Source organism: Mirounga angustirostris, unplaced genomic scaffold (assembly GCF_029215605.1).
Source record: "Mirounga angustirostris isolate CCGP_5_RB_7025 unplaced genomic scaffold, mMirAng1.0.hap1 SCAF_2, whole genome shotgun sequence".
Lineage (NCBI taxonomy): Eukaryota > Metazoa > Chordata > Mammalia > Carnivora > Phocidae > Mirounga > Mirounga angustirostris.
In genome coordinates this window covers 81,513,653-81,529,780 of record NW_026991710.1, presented here as the reverse complement: position 1 = coordinate 81,529,780, position 16,128 = coordinate 81,513,653, and the positions used below count along the sequence as shown (strand labels likewise).

The window sequence follows — 16,128 nt, the reverse complement described above, 5'->3', positions numbered from 1 at the left end:
TAGGGAACGTTCTGCTAGCTATGAAGAAATGAATCATCTTAGCTAGCATGTTACCTGCTAGCTACTACCCCAGGTCCTTGCATCACAGCAAATTTAGAGGATAGCTAGGATTATCATCCTCCACACTTCTTAAACGAATCGGAAAAGCCTCAGTACAGTATGTATGTGCCCCAGCTCACACAATAGATAAGTAGCATAATAGACTTCAGATCCATTTTATTCCCTGAGTCCAGCCCCTATTAAGATTCTACACAGCAGGGAGAGGACATGAAGATACAGCAAAAGACAATGAAAGACTCATGAGAAGGGAGGGTAATCAGAGAAAGAGAAGAGAGTTTCTGAGCCTGACTTTAAAAGAGGGAAAGAAATAGAACAAGTAGGAATGGAGTATACACTCACTTAAAGAGAAATAAACAAATGGGAAATGTGTATTTCCTAAATAGACTTCCATACTTGGGGGAGAGCATCTATGTAAGGGAATAATGAGAAAAGAATGGTAAAGTAGGAAACAGACGGTGATTGTGCAAAGGCCTTGAAGCAGAGAAGTTGATTTAAGAGTGGAAACTCAATGGAAAGGAAAATCTGCTTAAAAGAAGTGTTTAAAATGTTTCAGTGTATGACTGTAAAATGGATATATGGGTAGAAAGTATATAGAGAGACACTGAAAAAAAAAACAATCTAAATTGACTTTAGTCCTTTCAGCTCAAAAGCAGTGTACCATTGCATTCCCCTCCTCTTTCAAAACGGAGGCAAGCTTGAGCTCTGCGTTTGGGGTATGAGATGCGATATAATTTTCTTTTCTTCCTACAGGATATGCTTTCCTTTATTAATCAAAAAGGGTCACTCACAGAATGCATCTTCAGCAAATCACCCAATATAAAATCAACCAGGGTCCTAAAGGAGAAACTAAATTCTGGGGTCAAAGTGGACCTGTACAGCGAATCTGTTCATGTGGTCGCATCCGTCTTAAAGGTAGGGAAGGTTCTAGCATTATCCACACACGAGTAACTGAAGCTATGATTGGTGTCTTTCATCATGACTGCTCAAGAACCATAATGGGCATAATAGATTAAGAACCTGACAAGCTGAAAAACGCTTGACAAAATCAAAATTTAAGGAAGCTACTTTAGGAGTTAAAAGCCCCATATGTTAGAAATTCTTTCTGTTTTCACCACACACCGCCTACCCTGCCTTCACTCCTGAAGTCGCCATGCAAAATACTAATACTGAAATGACTACTAGTCATGATAATAAATTTCAAAATACGCACTGACACATACACACTGTTTACCCATGCAAACATTCTCACCACCCTCCTAGTGAAGGCAAAGTTTCCAAAAGAAATAGAACAGGGAAAGAATTTAATCCATCCACCTTGGCACTTATGAACAGCTCTGAACAACCCTATGTTAACGTAGTAATGACTACAGTCTTAGAATCTCAGTCACATTTGGTTTTCCCTTGTCCCCCATTAATGTTTGAAGATGTGATCAATAGCAAAGTCCAGAAATGACTTAGGTAACCACTCCTACACTGGGGCTCTAGTGATATCCAGTAGTAATATACATATAGAAGAATGCTGATACATTACGTAGCAAGATGAGTGTTGCCCTCTGTAAGGTGAGCACATGGAATCGATTTTCTAGCAAGAGTTAGGAGGTTCCGGGCGCCTGGGTGGCTCAGTTGGTTAAGCGACTGCCTTCGGCTCAGGTCATGATCCGGGAGTCCTGGGATCGAGTCCCACATCGGGCTCCCGGCTCAGCAGGGAGCCTGATTCTCCCTCTGACCCTATCCCATCTCATGCTGTTTCTCTCTCTCTCTCTCTCTTAAATAAATAAATAAATAAAATCTTTAAAAAAAAATCATTAAAAAAAAAAAAGAGTTAGGAGGTTCCTTCCTGATTCGGTGTTATAAGCACCGACTAGGAAGAAGGTATGCACATGTGGGTATAGTGCTTAGACATTTCTAAAGTTTTCTCTTCCTGAAGTTGATGGATCTTGGTGGAGAAACAGACTCTGCAACTTTGGCCTTGATAATATCATGTCAAAAAACTGGGAATGGACCTAATCTAGAAATGAATCTATCCTCAGGACCTCAGTGAGTCTACTATTAGACTCTCGACTTTTAGACAGTTAAGAAAAGGAAGAATGAAGGAATTATGAGAGTAGTTTTCTTCCAGGGAGCACACCTACCCCGAGTGAGAAGACCTAGTTCTTTCCTAATATGTGTGCAAGAGCCCACCTGTTTCTGTTTCGATTGTTTCAGGCCTTTTCTTGCTAGAGTTAAGAGCTAGCACTGTGTCTAAAACAAGCAACATGGGTAAGCGTATTTCTGTCCAAGAAGCTAATAGGATTTAGGATGGTCTATAGCCAGACCCTGTCAGTTTGTGGTACTTTGCAAAAAAAGCACACAAAGAAAATAAGTTCCAGATGATAGAAGGGAGCTTTATCTTCATTTCTTCCACAGCCTAAGCTCTGCTTTAATGCCTCTAAGATTTATGGGGAGAATATCCAAGCACCTGATGCTGCGTGGGCAAGTCAATGGAGAGTCAGAGCCAAGCTCCGTGTGGGTCCCAGTTTGGGTATCTGTGAAGGAAGTGGGGGCTGAACTGAATTTTTTAACTACATATTTTCTCTGTAATATTTCCAATACATATTTTCTGTAATATATATACATATTTATTTTTATCTCCACAAGGATTTCCTAAGAAATATCCCAGGAAGTTTATTTTTGTCTGATCTCTATGACAAATGGCTCGGTGTTATTGATCAAGGGAACGAAGAGGAGAAGATGACTGCAGCGCGGAGGTAATGATGCAATAATTACTCTACTCTGGTCACATCTCCAAAATACAGCCAACATACTATTAGGAAAACATTGGCTTACGTTTTGCAGCTTTGCCCACTATAATCATGACCAACGCCAAAGACTTTCAATTCTTCACACCCATGGGGGTCAGCTTCAGAATAGAGGCACGCTTTAGGGCTATTATTGTTCTTCTCCTGATCTTATTAATGTGGACTCCTTGGCCGTTTGACACCTTCTGGATCCATGAAACTTGTAGACGAAATTCCCTGGTTCAAGACACATGCAAGAGCATCACCTGCCAGGGCTATGACCTTAAAAGTCTGTCAAACATTTAACTAACCAGAGAAGTGTTTATCTGGCTCAGGAACTAAATTCAGTGCAACAATTTTGTCTACATTCATGCCTGGAACTCTGCTAGAGAGGGGTTGTGTGCTAGATATACAAGGATGTATCCTTTTCCCTGTCTCTGTTTTTCCAACCTCCTAAGTGGAATCATTTACCTAATTTAAAGTGTGTTTTTCTGACCTTAGGCTTTTAGCCCAGCTGCCAAGAGCAAATATTGTTCTCTTGCGATACCTTTTTGGAGTGCTATACAACATTGAGCAACATTCCTCATCCAATCAGATGACAGCTTATAATTTATCCGTTTGTATAGCCCCAAGCGTTCTTTACCCACCTGATTCCGGCACCTTGGAATTGGAAGACAACTTGATAAAAAAGGTAATGAGAGCTCTCATTTTTGTCGCCCAAGGGGTAGAATCCCTACTTTGAACCGGACATGTGCAGTAGTAACTCTGACGGATGGAACTTTGTGAAGTGCACATTTTCATTAGGCCCCTGTGGAGTGGCAGAGTTCTTTATCCTACTCTGGCAGGGTCTGGGAAGGGGTGTCGTTAAACGGGAAACTCGGAGCAGTCGAGTCACTTCTTCACCCTCCAGGAGACTAAACACTAGAGTGACTAAACGAGAGAGAGAAGAGTCGTGTGATACGATAGGAAAGAACCTGGGCTTTGGATCTTCACCAGTCAAGGTTCAACTCTCAGCCTAATCCCTGAGGGACTCGTAACCTTGGGCAAAGCCATGGTTTCCTCACTACACAATGGCGACAACAGCCAGCTCCTCCGGTCATCACTGGCACATCCTGGGTGGCTTGGGCAATATGAGCCCCCATGCCTCCAAACACATTGGCCTTCCTCTGCCAATTATGGCTCATCTAGAAAAGTACTCAGCTACTATTTCACCTCTGCTACGTCATTTGGAAACTAGCAAGAGATTCCAGAATATCCTAATAAGATGACAGGTCTTCCCCAAGCTCACACAGAGAGAGCCAGCATGAGGCAAAGCAATGCGTGAGAAGGGACTGAAGTTAGACAGACAGATACATTTTCTCTCCAGCTGTGTGGGTTTTCCCTCACAACCCCACCAAAATCTCTGCTTCCCAACTTTAAGATACTTCTTCATTTAAGAAATGGTTTTCTTAAGTTTTTGTTCATACTTTATAAAGTTTCATAAGATGTTATACATCAGTTGCAGCTCAATAAAACTGGAAACAAAATTTAAAAACAAAAAATAAGTAAACTTTAATAAGGTAGGCTACTTTGAAAATTATCCTTGTTTTATTTATATTTTGATATGTATTTATTTGAGAGAGGGAAAGAGAGAGCGTGAGCGGGGTAGGGGCAGAAGAAGAGGGAGAGGGAGAGGGAGAAGCCCAAGCCCATTCCCCGCTGAGCACGGAGCCCAAAGTTGGCTCCATGTGGGGCTGGATCTCACCATCATGAGATAGTGATCTGAGCCAGAATCAAGAGTCAGATGCTCAACTGAGGGGCCCCAAAAATTATCCTAGGCTTAATGATGTAACCACTGATACCAAAATGTTGGCTATTAAACTAGGCCACATACTAAAACTTTAGCCTACTGATTAGCAGTATTTTAAAATGTGTACCCAAAGTACACGGAAAAGTATCACTCTTCCTAAGTTATTTCTTAGAGAATTCTGGTCTCTGTTTTTTATTTTATTATTTTTTTTAAGATTATATTTATTTTCTTGACAGAGGCAGACACAGCGAGAGAGGGAACACAAGCAGGGGGAGTGGGAGAGGGAGAATCAGGCTTCCCACTGAGCAGGGAGCCCGATATAGGGCTGATCGCATCACCCTGGGATCATGAGCTGAGCTGAAGGCAGACGCTTGACCGATTGAGCCACCCAGGCGCTCCTGGTCTCTATGTATTTTTATCAGTTCTGAATTTTTCTGGGAAATCTTTCACATTCTTTCTTAGATCCAAGGTCTATATACATAATGTGATTTATAACTATGCCCTATGGAAAAGAGCACCCCATTCTTGTCTTTTTGTGTTACAGATTTCTCTTGTACAATTTCTCATTGAAAATTGCCTTAAAATATTTGGAGAAGACATCACTTCCCTCTTGGGAGAGAACTCAATGAGTCGTGGTAACAGCGAGCAGGCTGCAGGTACCGGGAATAATTTTATTGGCTTTAGTGAGAAGCAGACATCAAGGCTGCCAGGGGTCATGGGAGATGCTTAGACAGAGCTGTTCTGGAGCCCAGAGCATCGCCAGGGCAAGGATTTCCATGGGCTCCTTCTTCCGAAGGCTGGCTCACAGGTCAAGGGAGGTTCCACACTGTTGTGAGACCAAAGAAAGGATAAGATGAGGTCTCTGACTTCAAGAAGTTTCTAGTGTAGATCATAACAGAATTAGGACTCATCATGGTATGCCACAGTGTTTGGGAACTTTTTCTCACAAAATTTAAATGGGTGCTATATATATATCTATGTAGTTATATATATTACATAATTATATACTGATACTATATAAATATATAAACATAATGTATATATTTATGTATATTACATGTGCGCTGGTTGAAGCCAGAGAAAGGGGCCTTTCTTCCCCTCCCTCCTCTTTTGGCTCAGGGGCTCTTGAGGCACCACAGGATTCCAGTGCCCTTTGAAATGGGTTGAAAAGAATTGGCATCTTTGAGAAAAAAGAACTTGACTTGATGTCAAACAACCTCTCCAGAGTGTAAATTCCTGTACCCCCATTTACCAGCTATATTATCTTTGGCCCGTTATAGCAGCTAAGCATCAGTTTATTCATCTCTAAAATGTGGATAAAAATAATGTCTAAATCTTAGAATTGTGGTGTAGAATAAATAAGATGATGGATGTAATCCAAAAAAAGCCATTAATAGCACTAGGAGAAGTGCCCCTGACACTAGAGGTAGTATGATTTGAGCCTAGCTAATCAGACCTAACTGGCAGCAGTCCACCTTAGAAGGTAGACTTTCGATTCAGAACCTGGAGACACGTATCATCAATCCCTCCATATTTTTGACATTTCTTGTTTTCATGACACGTACCACATACTTTGAGGAAAGTTTTAGGAAAATACAAGTCATCAGGAATTAAGATGAGTCTGAGGCACCTGGGTGGCTCAGTCGTTAAACATCTGCCTTCAGCTCAGGTCATGATCCTGGGGTCCTGGTACCCGAGCCCCGAGTCGGGCTCCCTGCTCCAAGGGAAGCCTGCTTCTCCCTCTCCCCCGCCCCCTACTTGTGTTCCCTCTCTTGCTGTCTCTCTCTCTCTGTCAAAAAATAAATAAAATCTGTAAAAAAAAAAAAAAAAGGAAAAAGAAGGTTCAACATATTAAACAACAACTACTACTACGAGTACTCTCACTTCTTCCTTAGACTCCAGCCTGAAGACTGTGAAAACCCGTTCTTTCAGAGATAGGGCGTTTTGTCGGGGTTCCAGCACTTCCCAGCACAACCAGTGCACAGCCCCACCTTCCGCAAAGCCAGGACAGCTCTTTGGAGTTCCCCTCATGGATGTGTGTGATAAAGACAACTTCTCCTTCCCAATTCTGGTAGGTCATCTCATTTTGGTCTTCAATAGCCCTCCTGAGAAGGGGAAACTCTGAGAGGCCAAGCGTCCTCATCCAAATCTATCCCCAAATGAAGATGTCATTAGACAGCCCCTGGCTTTGGTTGAGAAGCTCTGTTACTGTTATTTCAAAGAATAGAATCTGATTTCGGTCCTGCAGAGTCATGAGGCAAATACAACAGGAAAAGTCATTCTTCTCCATTCCACTTGGGTCTTGTTTCCACAAAGACATGCGGAGGCTTGTTCAGATCAGTCAAAATGGACTCTGTGTATGTGAGTCTCTGAGAGTCCACCTCATCTTCACACTCTCCCTTCATTGCCTTCCTGAACTCACATGAGTCTCAAGTCTCCTTCAGCGGAGTCTACTCAGTCTAACAATTGTAAACATCTGACACAAGCATAGACTCATCCTCTGGCAAATAGGAATCTGTTAATCCTAACAGAATATGTCAAATGAAAGCCACAGAGTTTGGTCTGTGTTATCTCAAACTGCTATAGTGAATTGTCAGTGTGGACATTCACTGAGTATTCGGTGTCTCTGCAAGTACTGTACGGGATGTAGGGAACGTTCCGCTAGCTATGAAGAAATGTATCATCTTAGCTAGCATGTTACCTGCTAGCTACTACCCCAGATCCTTGCTTCACAGCAAATTTAGGGGCTAGCTAGGATTATCATCCTCCGCACTGCCTAAACGAATCAGAAAAGCCTCAGTACAGGATGCGTGTGCCCCAGCTCACACAATAGATAAGTAGCATAATAGACTTCAGATCCGTTGGATTCCCTGAGTCCAGCCCTTATTAAATTTCTACACAGCAGGGAGAGGACATGAAGATACAGCAAAAGACAATGAAGGACTCATGAGAAGGGAGGGTAATCAGAGAAGGGGAAGAGAGTTTCTGAGCCTGACTTTAAAAGAGGGAAGGAAATAGAACAAGTAGGAATGGAGTATACAGTCACTTAAAGAGAAATAAACAAATTGGAAATGAGTATTTCCTAAATAGACTTCCATACTTGCGGAAAAGCATGTATGTAAGGGAAAAATGTGAAAAGAATGGGAAAGTAGGAAACAGACGGTGATTCCGCAAAGGCCTTGAGACAGAGAAGTTTGATTTAAAAGTGTAAACTTAGTAGAAAATCTGATTAAAAGAAGTGTTGAAAATGTTTCAGTGTATGACTGTAAAATGGATATATGGGTAGAAAGTATATAGAGAGACACTGAAAAAACAGCAATCTAAATTGACTTTAGTCCTTCCCGCTCTAAAACATTGTACCATTACATTCCCCTTTTCTTTCAAAACGGAGGCAGGCATGGTATATGAGATGCCATATACTTTTCTTTTCTTCCTACACGGTATGCTTTCCTTTATTAATCAAAAAGGGCCACTCGCAGAAGGCATCTTCAGAAACTCAGCCAATATAAAATCCCGCAGAGTCCTAACGGAGAAACTAAATTCTGGGATCAAAGTGAACCCGTACAGGGAATCTATTCATGTGTTCGCATCCGTCTTAAAGGTAGGGAAGGTTCTAGCATTATCCACATGTGAGTAACTGAAGCGATGATGGGTGTCCTTCATCATGACTGCTCAAGAACCATAACGGGCATAGTAGATTAAGAACCTGACAAGCTAAAAAACGCTTGACAAAATCAAAATTTAAGGAAGCTACTTTAGGAGTTAAAAGCCCCATGTGTTAGAAATACTTTCTGTTTTCACCACACACGGCCCTCCGCACCTTCACTCCTGAAGACTCCATGCAAAATACTAATACTGAAATGACTACAGTCATGATACTAAATTTCAAAATACGCACTGACACAAACACACTGTTTACCGAAGCAGACATCCTCACCACCCTCCTAATGAAGGCAAACTTTCCAAAAGAAATAGAACAGGGAGGGGCGCCTGGGTGGCTCAGATGGTTAAGCGTCTGCCTTCGGCTCAGGTCATGATCCCAGTGTCCTGGGATCGAGCCCCGCATCGGGCTTCCTGCTCAGCGGGGAGCCTGCTTCTCCCTCTCCCTCTGCCTCTCTCCCTCCTCATGCTCTCTCCCTCTCTATCTCTGTGTCTCAAATGAATAAGAAAAAAAAAAAAAAAGAAGAAATAGAACAGGGAAAGAATTTAATCCATGCAGCTTGGCACATATGAACAGCTCTGAACAACCCTATGTTAATGTAGTACTGACTACAGTCTTAGAATCTCAGTCACATTTGGTCTTCCCTTGTCCCCCATTAATGTTCAAAGATGTGATCAATAGCAAAGTCCAGAAATGACTTAGGTAACCACTCCTACACTGGGGCCATAGTGATATCCAATAGTAATATACATATAGGCATCAGGAGACAGGAGAAGAATGATGATACACTAGGTAGCAAGATGAGTGTTGCCCTCTGTAAGGTGCACACATGGAATCCATTTTCTAGCAAGAGTTGGTAGGTTCTTTTCTGATTCTGTGTTATAAGCACTGACTAGGAGGAGCGTGAGCACTTCTGAGTATAGTGCTTAGACATTTCTAAAGTTTTCTCTTCCTGAAGTTGACGGATCTTGGTGGAGAATCAGACTCTGCAACCTTGGCCTTGATAATATCATGGCAAACTAACTGGACAATTGTCCTAAACTAGAAATGAATCTATCCTCAGGACCATAGTGAGTCTGCCATTAGACTCTCGACTTTTAGACAGTTAAGAAAAGGAAGAATGAAGCAATTGTGAGAGTAGCTTTCTTCCAGGGAGCACACATACCCCGAATGAGAAGACCTATTTCTTGCCTAATGTGTGTGCAAGAGCCCACCTGTTTGTGTTTTGATTGTTTCAGGCCTTTTCTTGCTAGAATTAAGAGCTGGCGCTGTGTCTAAAACAAGCAACATGAGTATGTGTATTTCTGTCCAGGAAGCTAATAGGATTTAGGATGGTCTATAGCCAGACCCTGTCAGTTTGTGGTACTTTGCAAAAAAAGCACACACACAAAATAAGTTCCAGATGATAGAAGGGAGCTTTATCTTCATTTCCACCACAGACTAAGCTCTGCTTTATGCCTCTAAGTTTTAGTGGGAGAAAATCCAAGCATCTGCTGCTGCGTGTGCAAGTCAATGGAGAGTCAGAGCCGAGCACCGTGTGGGTCCCAGTTTGGGTATCTGTGAAGGAAGTGGGGGCTGAACTGAATTTTTTAACTACATATTTTCTCTGGAATATTTCCATTACATATTTTCTATAACATATATACATAGTTTTTTTTTTTTTATCTCCCTAAGGATTTTCTTAGAAATATACACGGAAGTATATTTTTATCTGATCTCTATGACAAATGGCTCGGTGTTATTGATCAAGGCAACGAAGAGGAGAAGATAACTGCAGCCCAGAGGTAATGATGCAATAATTACTCTGGTCACATCTCCAAAATACAGCCAACATACTATTAGGAAAACATTGGCTTATGTTTTGCAGCTTTGCTCACTATAATCATGACCAATGCCAAAGAGTTTCAATTCTTCACACCCATGGGGGCCAGGTTCATAATGGAGACACACTTTAGGGCCATTATCGTTCTTCTCCTGATCTTATTAATGTGGAATCCTTGGCCGTTTTACATCTTTTGGATACATGAAACTGTTAGGGGAAATCCCCTGGTCCAAGACAGATGCAAGAACATCAATTGCCAGGGCTATGACCTTAAAGGTCTGTCAAACATTTAACTAACCAGAGAAGATTTTATCTGGCGCAGGAACTGAAGTCAGGGCAACAATTTTGTATACATTCATGCCTGGAACTCTGCTACAGCGGGTTGTGTGCTAGATATACAAGGATGTATCCTGTTCCCTGTCTTTTTTTTCAACCTCCTAAGTGGAATCACTTGCCTAATTTAAATGTGTATTTTTCTGACCTTAGGCTTTTACCCCAGCTGCCAAGAGGAAATGTTGTTCTCTTGCGATACCTTTTTGGAGTGCTATACAACATTGAGCAACTTTCCTCATCCAATCAGATGACAGCTTATAATTTATCCGTTTGTATAGCCCCAAGCGTTCTTTACCCACCTGATTCCGGCAGCTTGGAATTGGAAGACAACTTGATAAAAAAGGTAATGAGAGCTCTCATTTTTGCCCCCATGGGGTAGAATCCCTACTTTGAACCGGATATGTGCAGTAGTAACTCTGACGGATGGAACTTTGTGAAGTGCACATTTTCATTAGGCCCCTGTGGAGTGGCAGAGTTCTTTATGCTACTCTGGCGGGGTCTGGGAAGGGGTGTCGTTAAACGGGAAACTCGGAGCAGTCGAGTCACTTCTTCCCCCTCCAGGAGACTAAACACTAGACTGACTAAACGAGAGAGAGAAGAGTCATGTGATACGATAGGAAAGAACCTGGGCTTTGGAGCTTCACCAGTCAAGGTTCAACTCTCAGCCTAATCCCTGAGGGACTCGTAACCTTGGGCAAAGCCATGGTTTCCTCACTACACAATGGCGACAACAGCCAGCTCCTCCGGTCATCACTGGCACATCCTGGGTGGCTTGGGCAATATGAGCCCCCATGGGTCCAACCACATTGGCCTTCCTCTGCCAATTGTGGCTCATCTAGAAAAGTACTCAACTACTATTTCACCCCTGCTACATCTTATGGAAACTAGCAAAAGATTCCAGACCATCCTAACAAGATGACAGGTCTTCCCCAAGCTCACACAGAGAGAGCCAGCATGAGGCAAACCAATGCGTGAGAAGGTACTGAATTTAGACAGACAGATACATTTTCTCTCCAGCTGTGTGGGTTTTCCCTCACAACCCCACCAAAATCTCTGCTTCTCAACTTTAAGATTCTTCTTCATTTAAGAAATGGTTTCTTAAGTTTTCGTTCATACTTTATAAAGTTTCATAAGATGTTATACATCAGTTACAGCTCAATAAAACTGGAAACAAAATTTAAAAACAAAAAACAGGTAAACTTTAATAAGGTAGGCTACTTTGAAAATTATCCTAGTTTTATTTATTTTTTGATATTTATTTTTTTGAGAGAGGGAAAGAGAGCGTGAGCGGGGCAGGGGCAGTAGAAGAGGGAGAGGGAGAAGACCAAGCCAATTCCCTGCTGAGCCCAGAGCTGAAAGTTGGCTCCATGTGGGGCTGGATCTCACCACTATGAGATTGTGATCTGAGCCGAAATCAAGAGTCAGACGCTCAACTGAGGGGCCCCGAAATTTATCCTAGGCTTAAAGATGTAACCACTGATCCCAAAATGTTAGCTATGAAACTAGGCCACACATTAAAACTTTAGCCCACTGATGAGCAGTATTTCAAAATGTGTACCCAAAGTACACGGGAAAGCATCAGTCATTCTAAGTTATTTCCTAGAGAACTCTGGTCTCTATTTTTTTTTTTGTTTTTTTTTTTTTAAATTTTATTTATTTACTTGACAGAGAGGGAACTCAAGCAGGGAGAGTGGGAGAGGAAGAAGCAGGCTTCCCGCTGAGCAGGGAGCCAGATATAGGGCTGATCCCAGCACCCTGGGATCATAAGCTGAGCCGAAGGGAGACGCGTAACTGACTGAGCTACCCAGGTGCCCCTGGTTTCTACGTATTTTTATCAACTCTGAATTTTTCTGATAAGTCCTTCACGTTTTTTCTTAGATCCAAGGTCTATATACAAAATGTGTTTTCTAACTATGGCCTATGGAAAAGAACACCCCATTTTTGTCTTTTTGTGTTACAGATTTCTCTTGTACAATTTCTCCTTGAAAATTGCCTCAGGATATTTGGAGAAGACATCACTTCCCTCTTGGGAGAGAAGTCAATGAGTCGTGGTAAGAGCGAGAAGACTGCAGCTACCGGGAATAATTTAATTGGCTTTAGTGAGAAGCAGACAGCAAGGCTGCCAAGGGTTATGGGAGATGCATAGACAGTGCTGTTCTGGAGCCCAGAGCATCGCCAGGGCAATGATTTCCATGTGCTCCTTCTTCCAAAGGCTGGCTCACAGGTCAAGGGAGGTTCCACACTGTTGTGAGACCAAAGAAAGGATAAGATGAAGTCTCTGACTTCAAGAAGTTCCTAGGGTAGATCATAAAGGCATTAGGACTCATCATGGTATGCCATAGTGTTTGGGAATTTTTTCTAACAAAATTCTCAAAGGGTGCTATACATATATATACATATAGATTTGTATATATATGTATATATGTAATAACGAATCAGAAAAGCCTCAGTACAGGATGTATGTATATGTATGTATATATTTGTATATACATATATATATGTAAAACACATCATACATATGTATGTAGTTATATATAATATATAATTAGATACTTATACTATATAAATATATTATCATAATATATATATTTATGTATATTAGAAGTGCTCTGGTTGAAGCCAGAGAAGGGGCCTTTCTTCCCCTCCGTCCTCTTTTCGCTCAGGGGCTCTTGAGGCACCACAGGATTCCAGTGGCTTTAAAATGGGTTGAAAAGAACTGGCATCATTGAGAAAAAAGGACTTGACTTGATGTCAAACTACCTCTCCAGAGTGTAAATTCCTGTGCCCGCATTTACCAGCTATATTATCTTTGCCCAGTTATACCACCTCAGCATCAGTTAATTCATCTCTAAATATGGATAAAAATAATGTCTAAATCTTAGAATTGTTGTGTAGAATAAATAAGATGATGGATGTAATCCAAAAAAAGCCATTAATATGACTAGGAGAAGTGCCCCTGAGACTAAAGCTAGTATGTTTTGAGCCTAGCTAATAACAGCTGTCAGCAGTCCACCTTGGAAGGTAGACTTTCGATTCAGAACCTGTAGACACGTATCATCAATCCCTCCATATTTCTGACATTTCTTGGTTTTATGATGCTTACGACATTGATTTGAGGAAATCTTTAGGAAAATACAAGTCATCAGGAATTAAGATGAGTCTGGGGCACCTGGGTGGCTCAGTCGTTAAGTAACTGCCTTCAGCTCAGGTCATGATCTCGGGGTCCTGGGATCGAGCCCCGCATCGGGCTCCCTGCTCCGAGGGAAGCCTGCTTCTCCCTCTCCCCGTCCCCCTGCTTGTGTTCCCTCTCTCGCTGTCTCTCTCCCTCTATCAAAATATAAATAAAATCTGTAAAAAAAAAAAAAAAAAAAGGAAGAAGAAGTTTCAGCGGATTAAAGAACAACTACTACCACTAGTACTCTCTCTTCTTCCTTAGACTCCGGCCAGAAAATTGTGAAAAGCTGTTCCTTCAGAGACAGGGCCTTTTGGTGGGGCTCCAGCACTTGCCAGCAAAACCAGTGCACAGCCCCACATTCTGCAAAGCCAGGAGAGCTCTTTGGAGTTTGCCTCATGGTTGTGTGTTATAAAGACAACCTGGCCTTCCCAATTCCGGTAGGTCATCTCATTTTGGTCTTCTATAGCTCTTCTGAGGTGGGGAAACACTGAGAGGCCATGTGTCCTCATCCAAATCTATCCCGAAATAGAGAAGTCCTTAGACAGCCCTGGTTTTGGCTCAGAAGCTCTGTTACTGTTATTTCAAGGAACAGAATCTGACTTAGGTCCAGCAGAGTCATGAGGCAAATACAACAGGAAAAGACATTCTTGTCCATTCTACTTGGGTCTTCTTTCTGCAAAAACCCACCGAGGCCTGTTCAGATGAGTCAAAATGACTCTGTGTATGTGAGTCTCTGAGAGTCCACCTCATCTTCACACTCTCCCTTCACTGCCTTCCTGCACTCACATGAGTCTCAAGTCTCCTTCAACGGAGTCTACTCAGTCTAAAAACTGCAAACATCTGACACGAGCATAGACTCATCCTCTGGCAAATAGGAATCTGTTAATCCTAACAGAATATGTCAAATGAAAGCCACAGAGTTTGGCCTGTGTTATCTCAAACTGCTCTAGTGAATTGTCAGTGTGGACACTCACTGAGTATTTGGTGTCTCTGCAAGCACTGTATGGGATGTAGGGAACGTTGTGCTAGCTATGAAGAAATGTATCGTATTAGCTAGCATGTTACCTGCTACCTACTACCCCAGGTCCTTGCATCACAGCAAATTTAGGGGCTAGCTAGGATTATCATCCTCCGCACTGCCTAAACGAATCAGAAAAGCCTCAGTACAGGATGTATGTGCCCCAGCTCACACAATAGATAAGTAGCATAATAGACTTCAGATCCGTTGGATTCCCTGAGTCCAGCCCTTATTAAGATTCTACACAGCACAGAGAGGACATGAAGATAGAGCAAAAGACAATGAAAGACTCATGAGAAGGGAGGGTAATCAGAGAAGGGGAAGAGAGTTTCTGAGCCTGACTTTAAATGAAGGGAAGGAAATAGAACAAGTAGGAATGGAGTATACAGTCACTTAAAGAGAAATAAACAAATGGGAAATGAGTATTTCCTAAATAGACTTCCATACTTCGGGAAGAGCATCTACGTAAGGGAATAATGAGAAAAGAATGGTAAAGTAGGAAACACATGGTGATTGCACAAAGGCCTTGAAGCAGAGAAGTTTGATTTAAGAGTGGAAACTCAATGGAAAGGAAAATCTGATTAAAAGAAGTGTTTAAAATGTTTCAGTGTATGACTGTAAAATGGATATTTGGGTAGAAAGTATATAGAGAGACACTGAAAAAAAAAAAATCTAAATTGACTTTGGTCCTTCCCGCTCTAAAACAGTGTACCATTACATTCCCCTCCTCTTTCAAAACGGAGGCAAGCTTGTGCTCTGCGTGTGTGGATATGAGATGCCATATACTTTTCTTTTCTTCCTACAGGCTATGCTTTCCTTTATTAATCAAAAAGGGCCCCTCACAGAAGGCATATTCAGAAACTCAGCCAATATAAAATCCTGCCATGTCCTAAAGGAGAAACTAAATTCTGGGGTCAAAGTGAACCCGTACAGCGAATCTGTTCATGTGGTCGCATCCGTCTTAAAGGTAGGGAAGGTCCTAGCATTATCCACACACGAGTAACTGAAGCTATGATTGGTGTCCTTCATCATGACTGCTCAAGAACCATAACGGGCATAATAGATTAAGAACCTGACAAGCTGAAAAACGCTTGACAAAATCAAAATTTAAGGAAGCTACTTTTGGAGTTAAAAGCCCCATGTGTTAGAAATACTTTCTGTTTTGACTACACACCGCCCTCCCCACCTTCACTCCTGAAGACTCCATGCAAAATACTAATACTGAAATGACTACTAGTCATGATAATAAATTTCAAAATACGCACCGATACATACACACAGTTTACCCATGAAAACATCCTCACCACCCTCCTAATGAAGGCAAACTTTCCAAAAGAAATAGAACAGGGAAAGAATTTAATCCATCCACCTTGGCACTTATGAACAGGTCTGAACAACCCTATGTTAACGTAGTAATGACTACGGTCGTAGAATCTCAGTCTCATTTGCTCTTCCCTTGTCCCCCGTTAATGTTTGAAGATGTGATCAATAGC

At 41.8% G+C, this 16,128-nt stretch overlaps 3 protein-coding genes across 3 annotated transcripts in view; all 3 read left to right on the top strand.

The window, feature by feature from the left end:
- Positions 1 to 1,689, top strand: part of LOC135363536 (rho GTPase-activating protein 20-like) — a 43,133-nt gene extending 41,444 nt beyond the window's left edge. Inside the window, exon 10 of the mRNA XM_064584018.1 lies at positions 811 to 1,689. Within this exon, the coding sequence (XP_064440088.1) occupies positions 811 to 1,008 (198 nt within the window). The 3' untranslated portion in view covers positions 1,009 to 1,689. The remainder of the gene's footprint in view (positions 1 to 810) is intronic.
- A 3,485-nt stretch (positions 1,690 to 5,174) lies between these two features.
- LOC135363621 (rho GTPase-activating protein 20-like) lies at positions 5,175 to 10,155 on the top strand. The gene is made up of 3 exons (XM_064584852.1): positions 5,175 to 5,282; positions 6,522 to 6,697; positions 9,962 to 10,155. The coding sequence occupies exons 1-3, from the start codon at positions 5,252 to 5,254 to the stop codon at positions 10,073 to 10,075; spliced, it is 321 nt and encodes a 106-aa protein (XP_064440922.1). The 5' UTR covers positions 5,175 to 5,251; the 3' UTR covers positions 10,076 to 10,155.
- A 62-nt stretch (positions 10,156 to 10,217) lies between these two features.
- Positions 10,218 to 15,728, top strand: LOC135362984 (rho GTPase-activating protein 20-like). Its single transcript, XM_064582873.1, has 4 exons — positions 10,218 to 10,785; positions 12,403 to 12,493; positions 13,879 to 14,054; positions 15,441 to 15,728. The coding sequence occupies exons 1-4, from the start codon at positions 10,513 to 10,515 to the stop codon at positions 15,636 to 15,638; spliced, it is 738 nt and encodes a 245-aa protein (XP_064438943.1). The 5' UTR covers positions 10,218 to 10,512; the 3' UTR covers positions 15,639 to 15,728.
- Positions 15,729 to 16,128: the final 400 nt, after the last annotated feature.